Below are 20,513 nucleotides of genomic sequence, written 5' to 3'. Positions count from 1 at the left end.
AACGGTATCTTCAGATCACCTTAGAAGAGAGAGATTGAAGGCTGAAAATGTTTCAGGTTTGGCTCCTTATCCTTTTTCTCGGGGAAAAAAAATAATTACCATATAACAATGGAAACTCAGCAACTCAGCACTGCCACACAGGACTGTGCTCAGGGCAACCTGACCTTGCCTCTGATTGCAGGTAAGACGTTCCAGCACTAACGCAAGCAGGCAGTGATGATGCTTGCTGTCAACAACTGGCAAATGCCCTAGTATGGCTCAAAGACTGAGTCTTATGCGCAGTCACGTAATACAGAACGTCTTTTACAGTTAGCAATCAATGCAACCAGTATGCACTCTTGCTCACTGTACTTCTTGCCTAACTGCACCTGAAATCTCAGGATTGTCTATGATAAACTTTGCATATATACAGATCTATAGATACCATACATCCTACAGATGGTTTAATAATAATAGAATGATTACGGCACAATTCATTCCTATACTGAATGCATTTTCATTTCTTTTATTATCAGCTAAATAAACAATTTTCAGGAAAAACCAAAACAAAACAACAACAAATAAACAAACAAAAAACCCGCAATCCTACATGCAATAGACAGGTAAAACAACCTTGAGGGTTGTCTATAGCCCTGGTGTGTTTAACAGTTTGCAACAGAGTTTTCTTAGTAAATTTAGATGTAAATTTTGCGTTCATAATGGCTGAAAGTGAAGAGCAGAGACAATGTACTCTTGTTAAATCACACTTTAACTGACAAGATATAAGCCATTTTTCAGCCTATGATGTGAGAAATAAATTTAAATAATTTCTCAGAGTTTGTTTATTGAAAAAACAAACAAAAATGTCTTCAGCCTTATTAGTTATAAATATACTTCTTACAGAGAAATTTATTATAGACAAAGTATTGTCTTAGACGGTTTTGGTTTTCTCTTTGTTTTTGTTTTCAAATAAAACAGCATCTACAGACTAGGTTTGCAACAGAAGGCATTGAGGTTATTGTTGTTTTCCTGTGTACAGGTAGGCTTGAAATTACCATATGGCCAGTCTGCATTATACAATTCATGGTCTGCAAAGAGGTGGCTTCATAAAAAAAATTGTAAATAAACCAGATTCTTTCTTGTTAGAAAGATCTATTGAAATAAACTCAGAATTATTCAAAAAGAACATCTGCAGCTTGCATTCCAGGTTCTTTGGTCAGTACGGATTAAATGTGTTCTTTTGCACTTAACTAATAGTGTGACTATGAAGCACAGAATTCCCAACTAAGCAGCATTTAGCAACTAAGATTTCTATCAACTTTTAGTCTCTTAATAACAGTTAATTCTTTTTTTTTAAATACATTCAGTTGTGCTAGGTTAGTTACATTACTTATTCTATTAAGTAGACAAATTCTTCAGTTTCTTTCCAGAAAGTTACACTTTTATACCAATGTTGTAAAATTAATCTTTGGAAAACTCCAGACTAAGTGAATACATAAGTGTCAGAATCATGACTATATAATGGGTCGTTTTATAGAAAGGTGGCACTTACAGCAGAGCAACATCTATCTTCTCTGTCTATAGCTGCACTATTACAGTCAGTTCTTATTTACTTATGGCACTCCCTTCACAAAACATTGGAAGCATAGACAAATTATTTTTAACTTTAATTATATAGGTTCATACAGATAAAACAATATGATGTGAGACACAATTCCTGAATATCTTGTAGCAGGTTAGAAAAAATTCTTATTCTAGAAGATGCTAAGACCAGTTAGATTTATTTCTGAATTTTAAGGAGAAATGAACTGAAAATTCTTGAAAAAAGCCCATCTTTTGAGTGAAAGATAAAGAATTGATTTTTATTTTGAGGAAAGGAAGGTATGACAGCAGAAAAACAAGGAGAAAGAGACAGACTTCAGCAAACTCAGAGTATTGTGGGAAGATAATCTAAACAATAAAGGATTAACAGAAATACGGCAATTCATGAAGAGGAATACATTAAGCATACAAGAAGAATCTACCTAATGCAATGTAAGATTAAAAATGCTTAGAAAATCAAACACAAATTTCCTTAGAAAAGGAAATTGAAGATTACCTGTAAAAAGCAGCATTTAGGGGAAAAAAAGATTCAGAGAAAATAAAACCCCTAATATTGTTCAATCATATAATGCAATAATATAATGCAATTCCAAAAAGGAACTATATTCTGATATATTCACCTAAGTGCTGTGTGGGGGGAAAAAAAAAAAGTCATAGAAAATCCTGTTTTCTCTTGGTAACACTAAAGTTTCTTGAACTGTTCAAGAGCATGTTTTAAGTAAGGTAGAGATAACATGACATTATACACAACAGGGGTAATATAAAAGAATTAAAATAATTTTGGATATAACTTAGGAGAATTTGAAAGAAATTTGTTAGAAGTTGAAAAGTTGGATGAAGGCGACAACATATAAATGGTTTCTTAAAATGTAAGAGGAAATTATGGAAGTAATTGTACTCTGTAATGAATGTAAAATGAAAAGAACGAACCCCTTAAGCATACTTTGCCTTAAGGAAATTTAAGGGAAGCTTTCTAAACAGGTAGGTGTTGAAACAGAAAAATGTTTCAACACCAAAGGAAGCTGTGGAATTGGATACTTTAAAGAAGAGGTTGCATAAACATCATCAGGCATGGCCTAGGTATTAAGTTGCTCATTGCAGAAAGTCCCAGTCCTCTAATTCTTGAATTGCAGAAGAATACAATCAACTCATACAGCATTTCACTGCAATCCCATATTCATAAGAACGAATGCACGATTAATGCATGGGGAGACTGAGACAAGATGAACCTTCTGATGTCAAACCTCAACTAGTTCTGCCATATGTAGCATTTTGTTTATATAAATAAGTAAAATGCAGTCTGACTCTCTTGCTTTCATCCCAAAACAAACATAATGTGCTTTGTATATTGATATCCTACCCTTGCTGCCTTGATTAATCATTTCATGCCATCTGCAGCAGCAACCTCTATGTGATACCCTGAATCAATCACTATTAATGTAGTGGTTTGGAATTGAAGATCATAAAAATAGAAGTATCAGATAGCCTTCTCTGTGCCAAATTTGAAGGAAACAAGCTGCCACTTGGGTTTATGTAACAGATACGTGTGATTCTAATATGACCGATAAGGTTACTTTTCAACAAATCTATATTAAAACCTTCATTAGCCTTCTGCAGTTCTCAACACCACCATGTGGATTTTTATCTTGCACAGTAGATAAAAATGCCACGTGGTTACAGATAAGACTCATTCTCATAATGAAACAACAGCCTAAAGAGAAACCCAGTATCAACACATACGTGTGTGTGGACACATGCATGAAAAACCTTTTCTGCATGCAAACCTTCTTCCTAAAGTAAACCCTCCTCTGCCCCACTGCACTTCTTGATACACCTCCGAAGTGTTCTGTACATATGTAGAACAGCACAGGGGATGTGACAGTCAAATGGAAAAGTAGGTGAAAAATGGAGAAGAAATATAATGGGTATGACTTCTTTATAGAAGCCTTTAAGAAAAACCTTAGAGCTGATATTATACAGTGCAAAGGTAAAGGGGTCAGTGAAAAGCAGTGTGGCAAAGACTGCTGTAATCCAGCAGCATTGTCAGGGCAAGGACACATGGTAGTGGTGCGCCAACTTAGGAGATGATTGCTGAAAGGACAGTATATACACGTTTTTGAAAGAGTACCCTAAACCCCACTGTACTCCAATTCCTAGTGCAGGGATAGGGCTTCACACACCGTCAGGGAACTGTAGTTCCAAATTTAGGTTTACGGGGAAAAATACATGTCTGATATCATACCGAAAAAAAATAAATAAATCACTGCATGGATTTACATACTTGTGACCTTAAATAACTTAGTATTGTGCAACCTGGCTATTTGAGGCACATTTGAGTAGTGAGTGTCATAGGAGGAAGACTGCTGATATGGAATATTTCAATTTGTTAATGTAGCAGCATTAATATATGTTAGGAAAACAGAAGCTGGGACAGTGGATATGCTCCAAGTCCTTCATTAAAAAGTAGAGCTAAGACAGAGGTGAAAAAAAAGATAACTTGCCTTATTTCTTCAGTGAGTACTCTAATAACAGAGTTTCCAGTTTTATTTTATTAGAAAAAAACAAAAAAGGAATGGATTGTGGAATTTATAAATACTGACCCAGGTTTCACTCAGAATATTTTAGCTTTATCAGTTGCGCATGTCACAGTATATACAATAAATTAACAGCAGGAAGATGACACACTCTTAAGACAGAAGTGATTAGGGAGGGAGCCATGGAGCCAGTTTAACCAGGTAGCTGGAGATTTCTTCTCCATGGGATTTCCTGTACCACCACTCTGAGAAAATTCACAGCACAGGGGGACTATCAGAAGGAATGAGAAATATCTTGGCATCTGGTTGTCTAAAGATCACAGAAGGCTAATGTAGTATAGAGAAGGCGAGAGAACAATCTATAAACCAGAAAGCTTAAGAAAAAAAGGATTCAAGTTTATCTATTGAACTATGGCACATGCCGTTCAGATATAAACCAGAATTTTGCTGGGTTCAACCCTTAATTTAATTACTTCATGTTACATCCTGTGTCACAAGTCTATCACAAACTCAGAAAAGCAAGAACTGTTAAGGTTCACTTTGACAGACGTTAAGCTCTGTTTGAAGCTGATTAACAGTGTTGAGAAAAATGTTGTTTCTAATTTTGGCTCTATAAGTAACCCTAGAAAGTTACATTCATTTAGTCTGACACCTGGTGAGAATCCCGTGGCTACCCCAAGTGGAAATGTCATGGGCTTTTACAGTAGTCATTTGTAGTCAGGACTAGCACTTTCAGCCTTGTCTGGAATGATTCATATACCGTTGCCTAGATTAACACAGGGTTTTTTCACTTTGTTGGCTTGCAGTTGTGCAATAATGGATTCAAACCAACAAAGAAACTGGTTCCCTCCTTTAGAAATGACAGTAGGTGGCATTTGTGTTTTAGAAGAAAGTTTTGCAAGTGCTTTCTCATAAATATTTCATTTTATCATTCTATTCACATGCTGAATGTGTCCCATTTGGAAGAAGTCACTGCCAATCATAAGCCTCCCAGTGGAGTTACAGCAAGCTGGAGCCTCCTCCCATAGGACCTCTATCACTGTAGCAGTTCTGTACCCACCACATACAGATATTTTTTAATGGAAATGACTTGTCGGAAACCTTCACTACATACCATTTCCTCTCAAATGATATTGTCAGAAAAATCTACACAAAAGGAGGTTGTATTAATCATGACAGATAATTCTGTGGGAATGAGACATGAGACCCAGTTTATGGTTCTCCTTCTATCTGAGGGGTTGGATTAATCCTGCGTCTGTGGGTCTGACCCTCACAAACCTGTACTGTGCTAGGAAACTTCAAACAACTGAAAGTGCATGAGATATGTTTAAGGTCTCTTCCTACTCCCCTAAGTTGAGCAATCCTTCAAAACACAGAATTCAGGATTCATTATTTACCCCAATGAGCTGCAGTTAGTTTTCTACTTTCAACCTGAACTCAAAATTCTCAGGATGGAGAACTCCTACTGAGCCTAAATTCCAATTAAATTAATATTGCTATCTTCAGTGGAGCCATCTGTAGTATGAGTGCAAATAAAACAAAAGTTTACCACCCCCATTCCTGAAATTTAGTGCGTGTGTGGTATTTCACACATTTAATGTGAGTGCCCCAAATGTCGCCAGAAAGGTAAACATGCCAGTTTTTAAATATCAGGCACAGCATGCAGCTGCAATCTGTGACAATAAAATCTGGCTTTATAAAGGGAAAAAGGCATGCAAAGGTGAAACATAACTGTGATTTTCCTCTTCAAACAGAGGAAACTAGGAATGTTCTACCTCAAAAGTGTGCAACATAAGTTTTGCAATAACCCTCATATTCATAGTGTAAAATATTTGTGAAGACAGAACATTATTTTAAATATATCTGTGTGCTATTTCACACAGATTAAACTCCCTAATTTAACAGAAGAATTTCCCGGAAGCTATATTCTAGGCTTCTCTTTTAGTAGTTTCCAATTGTTTATTGTTTTCTTTCACTTCTTAACTTGAAGGTTGCACTAAGGGCACTGCAAACAAGTATTCTTGTCATCTGATGGGCCAAAGCTTTTTGAAGCTTCTTTCATGTCAAGGAATTACAAAGTAACTGACATGAAGAAGAAAATACTTTTAGAGCTGAAGGAATTTTACATCAGGAAGATGAAAACAAGGATTAATAGATTTGAATGAATGGTTTTTTGTTTGTATGAGAAAAAGAAAGTAAGTTTATGACACTGTGTACCTAAGAGGGAAGTGACTGACTGTGGTATAAGACAATAAATATTCACCTTTCATATGTTGTATGCAAAGCAGAAAGACAAATGTTCAAACAAATGCTGAGCAGGCAAGAAAAGACATCGGCTGATTCGTACTTATACTATGAAGTACTACTACAGGAAAACATGGACAACTTTTTAACACCTTATTCATACTGAATAGTGTCTTTACAAATTATAATTATAAATGTGGTCTTACATAAAATGGGCTACTTGTGAAATAAATTTTAAGTTAACGGCAATAAAGACAGCAGAATCTAAATCCATATATCTTTAAACCATTTATCATATGAAAGCAGCCTACTATGCAATCTAAAAGAAGGTAACAATATGTCTGTGACTATGACTTTAAAACAATTGAAAGTATATCTGTATTTTTCATGTTAGAATGTGTCTGTCGGTTATGTCATTATGCTCCACTGGAACATTAAATTACACAAAGAGGGAATGCAAGAGAGCTCACATCATCATTCTGGAATCAGGTGTAGTTTTACTAAGGAGAGCATGCACACAAGCACATTTTGAAATAGTCTGGTTTTTAAAAATATTAAAATCTTACAAATGATTGTCGGGGGGGGGGGTGGATGTTTATTATAACGCCTAAAAATGAATTCAATCTCAGTAGAAGTTTTTCAACCATGGATTTCCCTTCAACACCGCAAGGAGAAAGCAAATGGTTCTTCAAATTATACCTGCAAAAACTCTGTTAGCATGTCTTGTATTTCCAGTGTCACCTTGGAGAAGAACAGTAAGGGATAGCATAGAGCAACCCAGTGCTTTATTAGACCAGAAACAAAATGTAAGTGCTTCCTAAGATTTGAACTTGTAGGTATATGGAACTTAATCAAGTGTAGGAAATCTGCCTTACATTGCATCTGCACTGCATTTAAGTATATAAAAAATATACTTCAATATTCAGAAATCCTTACGGTGACTATTATCAACATTAGAAATCTGTTGTATACAATAAAAGCCCAAAAAGAATCATTCACTATAGGGAACAAGAAAGTGAGAGTGTACTGTAATATATATAATATATATGAGTATATATAAAACCAGTCCATCTCTTGGCAGTACAAATTTACAGTATTAAAGGATGTTGTAGAATAACCATTTAAATTAGTAAATGCTACATTTCATTCATTACACTCCACTGAATAATCAATCATCACACATGATGTGAGTAAGACCACAAATCTAGGCACTGTAAATCTGTTTGGACTGGACATCTTACTATACTTTCTTCCTAAAACAGCAAATTAAATGGAAAATAATAAGAAATTAATCATGCATTTCCCCCCTTATGCACATTTTCCTTTAGCTGATGGCTTGTGTTGTAACACAATAAAAGCTACCAAGACCAAATTTGAAGAGGAATCTCTGCGTATATTTTCAGAATACAGGCATGTGTGACAAATTGCTATGATTTCGGTCCTTCCTTCTAATTGCCAGTTTAAAAACTACTTTCAGTTCAGATACAAAGATTAACTAAACCCCACCATATAATTCTATATGAAATGCAATTATAAAGCAGAGACAAAGTGATTATTGAACGCCACTGAGTGAATCATTGGTTGAGATGCAAATTCTGTGTTGCGTTTCTAGTTCTCCTTTTGAAGGGATTAATCCAAATATATGGGGATTTCCTACTGAGTACTTCCACTGCTTTATACATAAGCATCCATGGCAACTGTTAAAATGTCTTGGTGAATTGTAATCTAACTTCTAGCTGCTTTTTTTGAAAACAAAATGAAACAAACAAAACCCTGAAAAAACAGGTACAGGAAGAACCCCAAACACTAGAAAAGGTAAGTTCTTGGTTGTTGTGTGAATCCAGCTCATATTTAATTTCTATTTATAAAGTGATTAATCTTCTAAATTTAATGATTTCTACTGAAATGTAGCAGGAGACAATTTACAAAGCTGTTTTATTTCACACACACACTCTCAATGCATTTTTACATCAAAGCCAGACCAGAAGTTTGATTAGATTCGAAATTTAAACCCCAAACCAGCACAGCTAATAATCTAATCTAATCTGAACAACACAAGCCATCCAGTGATTCTCATGTCAAACCAATAATTCTGGTTGAACCACAGGTCAAATTTCATCAATATAAAGCCATGGTGCTCCTTGCTGAGACATCCAAAGGTATAATTAGCCTTACTGAGAAAAACATGTGGGTTTGTTCCAACCCAAATCTATTCAGATTCAGATTCTAACCTTGAGATCTGCTTTTGTCTTTGTCTGATGAACAACAAAATCATATAGAAAATATTTACAGTGAGGAGATACAGCTATATCTCATATCATGTAACTACCTGTGCTTCTGCTTGATAATGCAATGGTCACACTAATACAAGAAAACTGCCAATAAAAAGTTTAATTCTTCATGGTTTATGGTGTACTGCTTGACACCAGTGAATCACAAGGGGTAAAATATTAAATATATTTTATGTGTTTTTCAAAGAGATGTTGTAGATAGAGAAAGCTTTAAGTGCCCTAAGGTTCAATGCAAATGCAAATACAAAAGGTTTTTAAAAAGTACTTTATACACATACCGAAAATGCTTTCACTTCATATTTAAATGTTCCTCTCTGTGCTGTTCTATTTTATGTAGTAAAATCTTTCCTAGATCACTTACTTTTTTGTCTTCATTGTATTTATGGAAAATTTCCTGTGCTCTTTCTTCACCACCATCCGTAAACAACATAATAATCTTATTGCAGTTAGCTCTAGAGACACTGTGCTGTAGGAGATACAAACAGAAGGGGGTTTTATTTCAGGCTATAAGGCATAACAACTGTTACATTTGATGGCTTTCAGATCAACATGCTTACTACTTTAACATGGTAATGGCAACACTTCTAAAGTCTTAGGATTTCATTCAATACCTCTTTCTGAATGAAAAATAAAATAAAATAAACCCCAAACAAAACCACTTTTCTGTATCATAAGACCTAAATATGACTCATTTCAGACCTGGCCCAACACAGAAGAATGGGAGTCTGGTGGTTCCTCTCACCTCCACAAACACAAGGAAAGCTCTTTAGCTCATACCCATCAAATCAACCCCACAGCATTCCTCTACAGATGTTCTGTACAAGACTTGTGCAGGGAGGGTCTCTAAACATTTTTACTCTTTTCTTATCCTTACTTTTTTCTTTTTCTTATTGTCCTTGTGGAAATTTTGGAACAATGACCCTCTAATGAATTACTGAATATGCTTTTTTTTTTTCCTGCTGGACTCCTGTTCACAGAATCTATCATCAGACTCACTAACCGTGTAAATGAAAACTCTGATTATTTAGGAATCCTACAGGTACACCTAAAAAACTCTACCTTATAAAATTAGAAACTTTTTTGCATTTGCTAATTTTGTCACATTTCCTTAAAATAAGCTCCATCTTCCACTTTTAATTATTTCCTGTTTGTATTTTTTATATATTTTATATATATATATTTAATACATTGAAATTAATAACGAACCTTTAGGAAAGTATCTTAGAATCAGGTTTACGAAATATGTTGCAGCCAACATATGGTTGCCTAAAGAATTAAGATCTTTCCACCATTGTTTTTCTATCGAAATTGTAACTCAGAGGTGAAAAACTAAGCATGTTCCACTGTTTCTGGAGAGCAAGCCTGGAATAGAGATTTGAGAAGAAGCCCCTCTGACTCCTAATTCAGCAGTCAAAGTAACTAGCAAAGACACTGAGGAATAAAAAGATTGTTCCACAGCCAAAACATTAGAAAGATGAATATGAATTTTGGCTCCTTATGAAAGGAGCCAAAGGCTTCTCCTTTGGCATTCATCTTCTTTCCTTATTCCTTAAAAGTTAAGAATCTAGTCTAAGCAAATTGCTCATTAATTTTACAGCAAGCGTTCCTTGTCCTGCGTGTTGCATACAAATGGCCCTAGTCAGACACATCTTAGTACTTCTGAGTAGTTGGATGTGACAGAGTAAACCCCTTAGAGATTCAATAAAATAAATTCTATTTCCCTTTCCACAAGCCTGAATTTGGCTATATGAATTTACTACAGACTTCAGAAAATAAATAGGAGAGTCATGCTTACAAAGTGCCCAGTTCCCCCTTGCTTTTGTCTTTGTGACTAGATAGTGATTAACTTTCACCTGGCTGGTCAGGTGAGATGATCCCACTCCCCTTTGCCACTATTCATCTTACTCTCTGATCTGATTCCTTGTTCTTCTGTAATAAAGAAACCAAAACACCAAAGCCAGACCTCAAATATTAGCCAATAATCCTAAATGCTGCATCTCCATGGTTCTACAATGACCCCATAAAACTGAACTGCAAAAAATGTATTTGCCATCACTATATCGATATATGAATAATTATTCCTCACAGTGTGATTTGTAGTAGTAGTTCAATATTCAGTAAATAACTACTTATTTAATCATTTGAGAAGAACAAGTCCAAAGATTTTTTTATATGTAACAATACACTAAAAAAATGCTTGAAATCAATACATTCTCTCCAATCTCATCAGCACAGTGTGTTTCATTTGGAATTAAGTAATTTATGACCATTTTTTGCTTGTAAAATATAACCTACAAGATGCTGTTTTGTTCTGCAATCTTTTCAATGTTAAAAAAAATAATAAAAGTAGAGTTGGATACTTCATAAATAAACTCACCTACATTTACAGTAATTTAATATACAGGCCAAAATAAAATTGGGGGAAACTAAAGAAATGAAAAGGAAGGGGACCAAAGCTTGTTCATATTATAAAACTTTCCTACTGATTTTGAAATTGAAATAATGGGCAATGTGAACTTGAGCTAGTATTTTTCTTAAAGATCTAAATCAGGATTTTTCTAGTGGCTTACTTAGCATATGGCTATACAGTATCAGAAAAAAGCAGTTTTCTCATCTGCTATGACTTTTCCCTCTAAGTTTCCTCAGCAGCTCCTTGTCCATCCATGGAGGTCTCCTGGCCCTCCTGCTGCACTTTCTTCTAGCCGGGATGCAACACTCCTGAGCACTCCTGAGCATCCCGATGAATGAACTTAACATATCAGCCTCTTTCAAGGGATCAAAAGGAAGGCAGATTTGCCTTTACAACACATCTTCCCCCCGGTCCCCTGCCAATTGTACAAGGATGGAGAGATACTGGTTGAGGGAGTGATTATAAGTGATTTTGCAAAGTTGATGGAATAATTTCATTATTTTTCTTAATATTTTGCCTCAGCAGTCCAATGGATGGCTTTACCCTCCCATCACAGACCACAGCTGAAGAGCAATGTGTTGTTCATACAGCTGCTTCCCTGGGACAAAACCTGGCTTTTTAGCTTAAACCACAGAAAAATACAAGTTGGAACTAAGTCTATGTATTCATTTTTAGCTCTCCCTTGCATTTGATAAATGCCTTTTTTTTTCTCCCCAAACAAACAAGGCATGATACATTTTGTACTGTACCTAAAATTGCTTTTGGTTTAGACAAGTTTCGCATCCCTAAAATTAACTCATTAAGTGGCTTGTCAGGATTATACTTTATGACATGACACTTTAGGAATGCACTTTTTCTTTATGAGCTTTGTGCCAGTGCGGAAGGAAAAGGTAAACAAAATCAAAAATCCTCCTGAATTGCTGAAGCTAAAGTATTATTTTCAAAGAAACAGCAAGTCAATATGACAATAAATAATGGAAAAAGAGTGCAGAAAAATGATGGAATCCAGATTATTGATAATTGCTTGAATTTGTATGTTGAAAAAACTGAAGTGTCTATTTCCATCTAGCAATGCCACAGACAGTAAGTTTCCCATGGCACAAGTGAAATATTACTTTGTTATTCAGGAAAATTGTTTGAAATAACTGTCATCCAGAAACAATACACACAAAATTATAATCAAAATTTGAGCTGTTAAAAAATATTCCATTTCCATGGACCTTAAAGCAATTGGACTGCTTGAATTCATAAATATACAACTGGAAACTATCCCAAGGCATATTTTTCATTATTTGTTTAAGCCTGTATTATATCACCCTATTATATTGTCTTGTCACAAGAATCTAGCACTAACTCCATTACCAGACTTTACTCCTCCTGCCAAATGGATTTGACAGTATCTGGAGAAGATGATAGTATTTCTATAATCTATACATCCCCACAATGTCCAGCCACAATGTACAGGCTCAAAGAGATAATGCAAGGCTAATTGCAACTCTGTCTCCAGTTAAGACAGTCCCAGTATAAGATTGATCTCCAATTATTTTTATCAGCAATATTTTTAGTCCTAGAAACAAGTCTACTTTGAGGCTTCGCCTGTGTTTATGTCTTCTTAATATTGCCTGTACACAAAGTACATGTATAGTGCTGCACCAAAAGTAATACACAATGCTAATCAACTATAAATGTTATGAGGAACATGTCTGGCAAAATTTCTTGTGTCTTCCTTGCTCCTTCTGCATAAGATGGCAACAGATGTAAAAAAAGGGGGAAATGCCCTTAAGCCTGATCAGAACAAGTCCAAGAGCCTTCAATATTCTGTTTGCAGTTTTATATTACAATCAGCAGAGGGCAGCCAATGATTTCCCCACCAAACCCCTGTACTAATGTACATTGTAATCTACTGAGAAAATACCCTTGAAAATATTGTATTTTCTTTTCCTCCATCAAAATCTAACAAGGTTAGAATTTTTTCAACCAGCTCTAGCCCTAAGATGCATATATACATAAAGCTCTAAAATACAGTAGCAGGGAAGTGCTCTGATGTCCAGAATCTGCCAGATTAGGGAAAAGAATTAGAATTTTGTACACTGAGGATATCACTGATACTTAAAAAAAAAAAAAAAAAAAATAAAAATAACACAATTTATATATTTTTAAACTAGATCCTTAACTGCTGTGAATCGGTATAGCTTTGTTCACACTAAAGTGAAGATCCAATATGCAGTTTTTATGAAGGTGAAGAGTAGAAAAAACAACTACATAAAGTATTAAAAAATATTAAGAAACCCCCAACATCTGCAGTAAATGGAATACATTGCTGCTCAGAAAGCTAGTGCTTGGGTGCAAATTAGAAAGTACAATGTAACTAAAACATGGAAACAATCCATTTAATTTTAGATGAAATTATATTTTTATACATGAGAAAGAGAAATTTATTAGAATACTCTCAGGGGCCTAATATTTCTCTATTAACTAAGTCATTTGCTTCCCTCTGTCCTGCTCAAGCCATGGTCGACTATTTATGACTTGTAACAAGTAAGAACTTGCACGTTAACTAAACATTGCTGGGAGATACTGTGGTAAAATGGAAATAACACCACTGTAACACAGAGCCTTCCATTTTAACATTACCTGCAAATCAACCACTACCACAGCTATGTGCCAACTGAGAATCACATGGTAAATGAAAAACTTTGAATGAATGAAGCAAAACCAGTAACGCACATTGAAAACCAAATTTGTTCCCAAATCTTAGCAACCTGCTGGGGGATCTGCAAAGAAAAAGACATCTTCTTGGAATACGTTTACTTGCAAAATAAAAGTTTGCACTTCTACCACAGTTAAACAATGGAGGAGAGTGCAGTGGCCATCTGAACATTCAGGTTCTCCTTCACTTTACAGCAGAAAGAGATAACTTTCATACTTACATTTAGCAGCTGTTCAAATGCATAGCTAAAGCCTTTTTTGTAATCTGTGATTCCTTTAGCAGAGATTTTATAGACAGCTTCTTTCAGCTTCTTCTTGTTCCTCACATTAGCTTGGACAAGATGATTAAAGCAACTGACGTTCTGAGCATTACTGTTAAACTGCAAAATAAAGAAAGAAAATAGTATTAAAGACAGTTAATTCTCTTTTCTAGGTACTAGAGTAGTAAAGGATAATCTTTTCTTGAACCATCAGGTAAAGCATGTCACATGGATTTTCATTTCCACCATTCTATGATTCTATGACATATCTTACAGAAAGCAAAATACACTCTTGGGACAAAGGAAGCACATGAGAGTATAGATGTAAATAGGGGGATATTATTAATGATAACACAAACTTGTGCATTGAGAACACACATATTTGTGCTCTCTTATCCACATATTTGTAAAGACTACTCCCTGAAACATTTATTTATATGAGATTCTGATATTATTTAAAAACATACATCTAATTTTTTATGTGCAAAATGTTGTCTGCACAAGTATAAATCAATTAATGATCTATTTAAAATTTGTCTATGTATAAATATACATTCATACACATATGAGTGCAAATATATATATATCCTGGTAGAGAGAGAGAGAGGGATGCAGAAATCCATTTCATTTTTTAGCTACCTCTTTATCTATCTAAAGTCAAAGATCAGATTTTTCTTAATGCTGCAGCATGTACAATTCTAACTGTAGTTTTGAATGAAAGTGCATATGCATATTACTGCACATAATCTGAGTTTAACTCTATTTGAATGAAAAATCTCCTTTTAACTACAACCTTATGATTTTTATTTAAGATACTCTTGACTAATATTACTAAAATTATTGTCTTGGCCAATTTTTAAACTGTTTTATCTATCCAGATTTTTTGTATGAGCTTTTTAACTCACTGGCAAATAAGATGGCCAAAACCCTGCAAAATTCCATCCCAGTAAAGGCACTAAAATCCAGGCAACCTCATTTGCATTTTAGCTGAAAACAGATTATTATGGGTCTTCAGTGAAAGTAAATGTAAATGTAATTTTATGTTGTCAACCTGGTGCAAAGCCTTAAAATAACTTAGAAATCAGGCTTGTTGACTTAAGTCTCAATACTGCTAATTAGTTCAATAGCACTGTACAGAAGATAAGGTCACAGATTTCAGTAACTACTCAGACTACTTACATGTCTAAAATAAATCACTAAGTACCAGGCACAAAGTACAGAAAACTGCTATCAGCAGCAAATATCAACTTGCATTGTAATTATAGGACAATTACAATGAACAGAACTTAGAAGAATGAAGGGATTGATAATATCAAACCATTTTTATTAATGCATAATAATTCAATTCCGGTTAATAGGATGCTTAGGAGGAACAGACTTTTCCATGTCCTGGAATCAGATGCATACAGATGCATGCTTCTTGCTCTTGGTACCAACCAAAGTAATTTTTATCGAACATCCACTTTAATCAATGAGACTTCTACTATTGAAGAGAAAGTGTATAGCAGCAAATATTGTACACCTTATGACAGAGATGACTCACAGCAAACGACATCATCCTCAGCAGAAGGCTTAGCCTCATTTCTTCCGCAACTGTGCAGGTTTTGGCTGTGGGTGAGCAAATCCAGGTATATTATGAGAACGTTTGCTCTGCTGGATTCTTACTTAAGAGTTCCACATATAATTTCTTCCTCCCACAAAAAGGATGTGTCAAAGTGCCTCATGAGCTAGAGACTTTAAAGCATGTATTTACCTGCCTCATCTTCTAATATCATTATTGTACCACAACCCACTCCAGCACATATATACAACCTAAACAAGAAAACCCACTATTTCAATGTTAATTAAGTAGTTCACAACTAAACCTTGTCATCTTCATATTGTATTTATTTTTCTAGGGAGCTTATTTTTGCCCATTCCGCATGAGTTGTTAATATTGTCTTTAGGTGAGATACTGGTATTTTTATGCTATAGTTGTTTTTTTGTATTAGAAAAAAATTACATTAATTCTTGCTAGGCAGAATATACTATGAGAACACCCATATAAGAATCTTCATATATCTTTCTAATTAATAAAGACAGTTATTATTCTGTCCCAATTTTATAGCTCTGGTCCCAGGTGATTAAAATCTCTGGGAGCAAGTTACTCTCAAATGACTTTATGTAAATTTTTCTGTCCCTCTTTCCATCAATATGCAGTTCCCCATGTGTCACAAGGGGTCAACTTTTTCCAAAATCATACAAAAGAATGAACAAATGCTTGAAGTTTGAAAAATTAAATATTATCTTTGATGAAGTGTTCTACAGAAGAGTCAGGCATATTGAATAATATGAGTAAGGTTGCTTATTTTCTTTTTAATATTCTACTTATCAGAGCTTTAATTTTCATACCACCACAACTACAATTACAGAATCATGTATCTTAATTATTTATAGTAACAGAAGTATGAAACCAGGATGAGATAATGAATATTAAAAATATTTTCCAGTTCTCCCAGTGTCACAATGCAAACTTCACCTTTAAAATAAATGAACACATGGAACTGGATTACACATAAACAAATTTTCAACTTGACTATTCCTTTAACGTATTCCATATTTCCCACCTAGATTACATGTAAACAAATTTTCAACTTGAATATTCCTTTAATTTATGCCATGTTTCCCAGAAAGTAATATTTCAGTAGGACCAACCCTCTGCTGTGACTAAAACATTAGACCTCCAAGTTGAATCCTAACATTAGATGCACCATCCCTGGAAACATTTAAGGCTAGGCCGGATGTGGTCCTGGGCAACCTGATTTAGATGTCCCTGCTCACAGCAGAGGGGTTGGACCTTTTAAGGTCCCTTCCAACCCAAACTACTCTATGATTCTATGATTTCCCTTACATGGTTTTAAATCCATCATCTTTTATAGAAGTTCTTTCCCCAGACTCAAACAAACTAGTCATTCATTTTTCCATTTCTCCTCAATATCATATGATGATTTTTATTTGCTGTACTTAAGCAGCATCTTTGAGTTTGCTTAAGTTTTTAAGCAAAACCATAAGATCATGACACAATTGTAATCAATTCATTTTGATGCCAAACACTGACACACTCAATGGTGCTTCTTAGAGAAGTTTTTTACAGAAGTAACCAATGAATCCCAGATGATTATTAGGTACATTAATCCTGTGAGAATGAAAACAGTATTGTGCTGTGGAATTATTTCAGCTTGTCTTCGCCTAATTTTATAGCTTACTGTAAACTACTGATGTAATTTTAAAAAGAATAGGTCTAAAAATTAATTGTGAGATGAGATGAAAGTAAAGATCTTGGACCTGGAAAGTAGAAGAAAAATGCTATCTGGTAGGTAGCTCTGCTCTACAGAAGCCAATTTCACCAGAAAAATATAGAGTGAAGACACTGCTTTGCTTCACCAGTGACGTGACATGCAAATTATTTCATGATCTAATATAAAAGTAACTGTAAGTTCAATCTGATGGTCAGTTAAGTTCAATCTCATGGTCAGTGCATGCCTTGTCTTGGGCCATAGCAAACAGTGGTTTAGGTGTTCAAGTGGAAATCTAGTAACAAATGAAAATTTCTCCCTGAAATGCCACTAACATTAAACTGCAACTCTGAATTGCTTGCTAGCAGTCCTGCAAATGTATCAAGATAATTATTTCTATGAAGGTCAGGTATCTAGTATTTGGATCAGTAATTACGGATACAAAAATGACATTTTAAAAATTGACAGGAATACTGGTTCGAACTGTTTAAGCAGTTAACTAAACTGTACTGTACTACACTTACACATGATGCAAACTGAACAAGGGGTTAAGATCAAAACATCTGCATCTATAGATTGACAAATACTGATGGAAAATGAAGGAGAGAAATAACATATTTGTACAATGGAGAATTACATCAACCAAAGTCTGCAAATGCTGTGATTTAATTAAGAAAATATATGAGCCAGCTGTTTTCAAATACATCAGTCAGCGTTAATGTTAATGCCAGTCAACAAAGCAGATGAGATTTTGATTAGATAAAGGAATTGGTAGATGGAACAATAATCCTCCAAAATGAACATTTCCCTGTTTTCTAGGAGTCGAAGGCAAGACTGAAAGTTGAAATGCGACTGATAAAAATGTTCAAGAGGAACAATATTCAGGGCTACATTTAATAAATTTGAACTCTAGTAAAATACTGAAGTAACTGAAGAATATCAAGTGCAAAAGCCTTCAGATCTTTGTTAAAAATTACTTTCATAATTTTTTAATATATAATAATTTTTTTCTTTAACCAAGTAACTGTGTGACAAATACAAGGACCATTCATAACTTTGAATTGGCCAAACTGAGCCAGCTTTCAGTTACACTCACCTGAAATATAATAGTAATAGTGGCATTATAATGCTTCATATTAAGATAGATACCAAAAGCCAAAATACCTGCAGTAAGTCTTTAATGATTACTGGTCACATTATCTGTCTCCTAAGAACAATAATAATGCTCATTTAAATTTGGATGATTACTTGAAAATCAGTTAACAATATACTGAATCACTTAATATTTAACTGAAGAAAGTACATACAAGATTTCAAAAGCCAGTTGCCACTTCAGGAAGTTCATGTTCTTACAAAATCAAATCCTGTCAAAGGTGTAACATTAAAGAAATTACAATCCATACTTTATTGAATAAAATACTCCCAATGCATCTCTACAAAATATGCCAGTTGGGTTTTTATCAGCCTGGCATTTCCTCCTAATTATTGCAGTAAAGATAAACATATGTCACAAAATGCTATTGTGGTAGAAGGAAAATAACTGGAATTTGTGTATCATGCCGTGGGCTCAGTGAATCACTTACAAAACAATAGATGACATTTGGAGACAAACCATTCAATTGTTAAAATCTAAAGCCACCCTATGCAGTATGTCACCACCAGTGACAGCTTCTACTTTTTCAACTGTGATAAAAGCTTCTTATCTATCTAAGCTAAAATAAACGGGGCTTGCAGTAAAACACTTGGAAATCATGGAAAACAGGATAACCTTAGCTTTTTATTTTCAAATATCATGTAGTATTAATGTAATTAAATGTCTTGTAATTATATAGCAAGGTATGGGATCTAGACATATTTTTCACTAGATTATTTCTCACTACCTGATGTATTTAGATCCTTTTGCAGTCTATGCCTTTGGGATCTCCCAGAACGATCTCCAGGTCTGAGGAAATTAAAATCTCCTATTCACAGGTTTGGGTAGCGATACCCAAGCCTATTACTGGGGCACAAAAAGTGTCGAAGAACTTCATCTGGTTGATCTCAAACCACCAGTTAAGCCACATATGGCACAACTCAATATGCCACTCTGAACAAAGGGGTTTGAGTTTAATGCTGCTTGTACCTTGTCATTCTGGAGAAGTTCAGAAAGAGCAATATTAATCTGACAGTCTTACAAGGACTTTGCCTTTATTCTCTGTTTCAGAGAAGGATCAGCTTGCATAACCAGTGGAAAATTATACAAAACTGCAGTGAAATATCTATCTTTTCCCCTCCCTTGGGTAGTTCCACTGAGCTGTGGGCTCCTCCAGACACATGGACCTCTGCAACCCATAACGCAAAAGATAAAACTGTTGGACAAGTGAGGGGTTGTCATTCTGAAACCACCTTCTCATTCCAGAATAGTTACTTTTGCATTGCTAAAATCTTCCTCTTTTCCAGAGTCCCAATCCGGAAATCCTTCATTAACATTATCAAAACTCCTACTGCAACACCAGGCTATTAGAGCATTCAAGGGGATGTTGATTTATTTCATATATCTGTTCCAACTCTAAGCACTCTGTGGATATAATGGCAAATAAAAAAATTAATAACAATAGGCCCTACAGACAAGTGTTTTCATTAAGGGGACATTATAAGACAAAAGCAGAAGGGGGGAACCGCATGGAAAAAGGCTTTAAAATGAAGGAAGAAAGGATCAGTATTCAGAAGTCGGATATAAAGGGACTGCATTTGGTTCAATATATTACCTGATAAACAGATACAAACTGGCTTGTCTATTGGGAAATTTTTTGATAGATCTGCCTTTTGCAGATACCAGCTGACCTCTCCCCAGCTGACATGCTTCAGCAAGTAATGCATAGCATATAACTCCCAGGGACATCAACACTTTAGCACCGCAGACACTTTGAAACATTACTGATTTCCTCAGACTCCTTGTGAAATAGCTCAGAACTGTTCTTATGTTATTGGTGAGAAAAGTGAAGCAACGGGGAAGAAAACAAGTAATTCCAAGGAAAAGGCATGGCCAGAAGCTTTATTCTCAATTCCCTATTACTAGAGCACCAGAATATGCTTTTTCCCTTTGTACAACCAACTCAAAGTCCTCAAATTTGCTCTTTAATGTCATATTAATTATTTTATAACATGCCATTAACACCACAAGGTCAAATATGGCACAAATTCTTACAGTACGAATTATCATAAAAAGT

At 34.9% G+C, this 20,513-nt stretch overlaps 1 protein-coding gene across 4 annotated transcripts in view; it reads right to left on the bottom strand.

Annotated features, from left to right (window-relative positions):
• Window positions 1-20,513, bottom strand: part of CACNA2D1 (calcium voltage-gated channel auxiliary subunit alpha2delta 1) — a 381,052-nt gene that overhangs the window by 69,707 nt on the left and 290,832 nt on the right. For all 4 annotated transcript variants that reach the window (XM_030479619.1, XM_030479618.1, XM_030479620.1 and 1 more), the window contains 2 exons: window positions 13,991-14,149; window positions 9,012-9,116 (listed from right to left, as the gene is read on the bottom strand). In XM_030479619.1, coding sequence (XP_030335479.1) covers window positions 9,012-9,116; window positions 13,991-14,149 — 264 coding nt within the window. The remainder of the gene's footprint in view (window positions 1-9,011; window positions 9,117-13,990; window positions 14,150-20,513) is intronic.

Source organism: Strigops habroptila, chromosome 3 (genome assembly GCF_004027225.2).
Source record: "Strigops habroptila isolate Jane chromosome 3, bStrHab1.2.pri, whole genome shotgun sequence".
Taxonomy (NCBI): domain Eukaryota; kingdom Metazoa; phylum Chordata; class Aves; order Psittaciformes; family Psittacidae; genus Strigops; species Strigops habroptila.
This window is presented reverse-complemented; position numbering and strand designations above follow the sequence as displayed.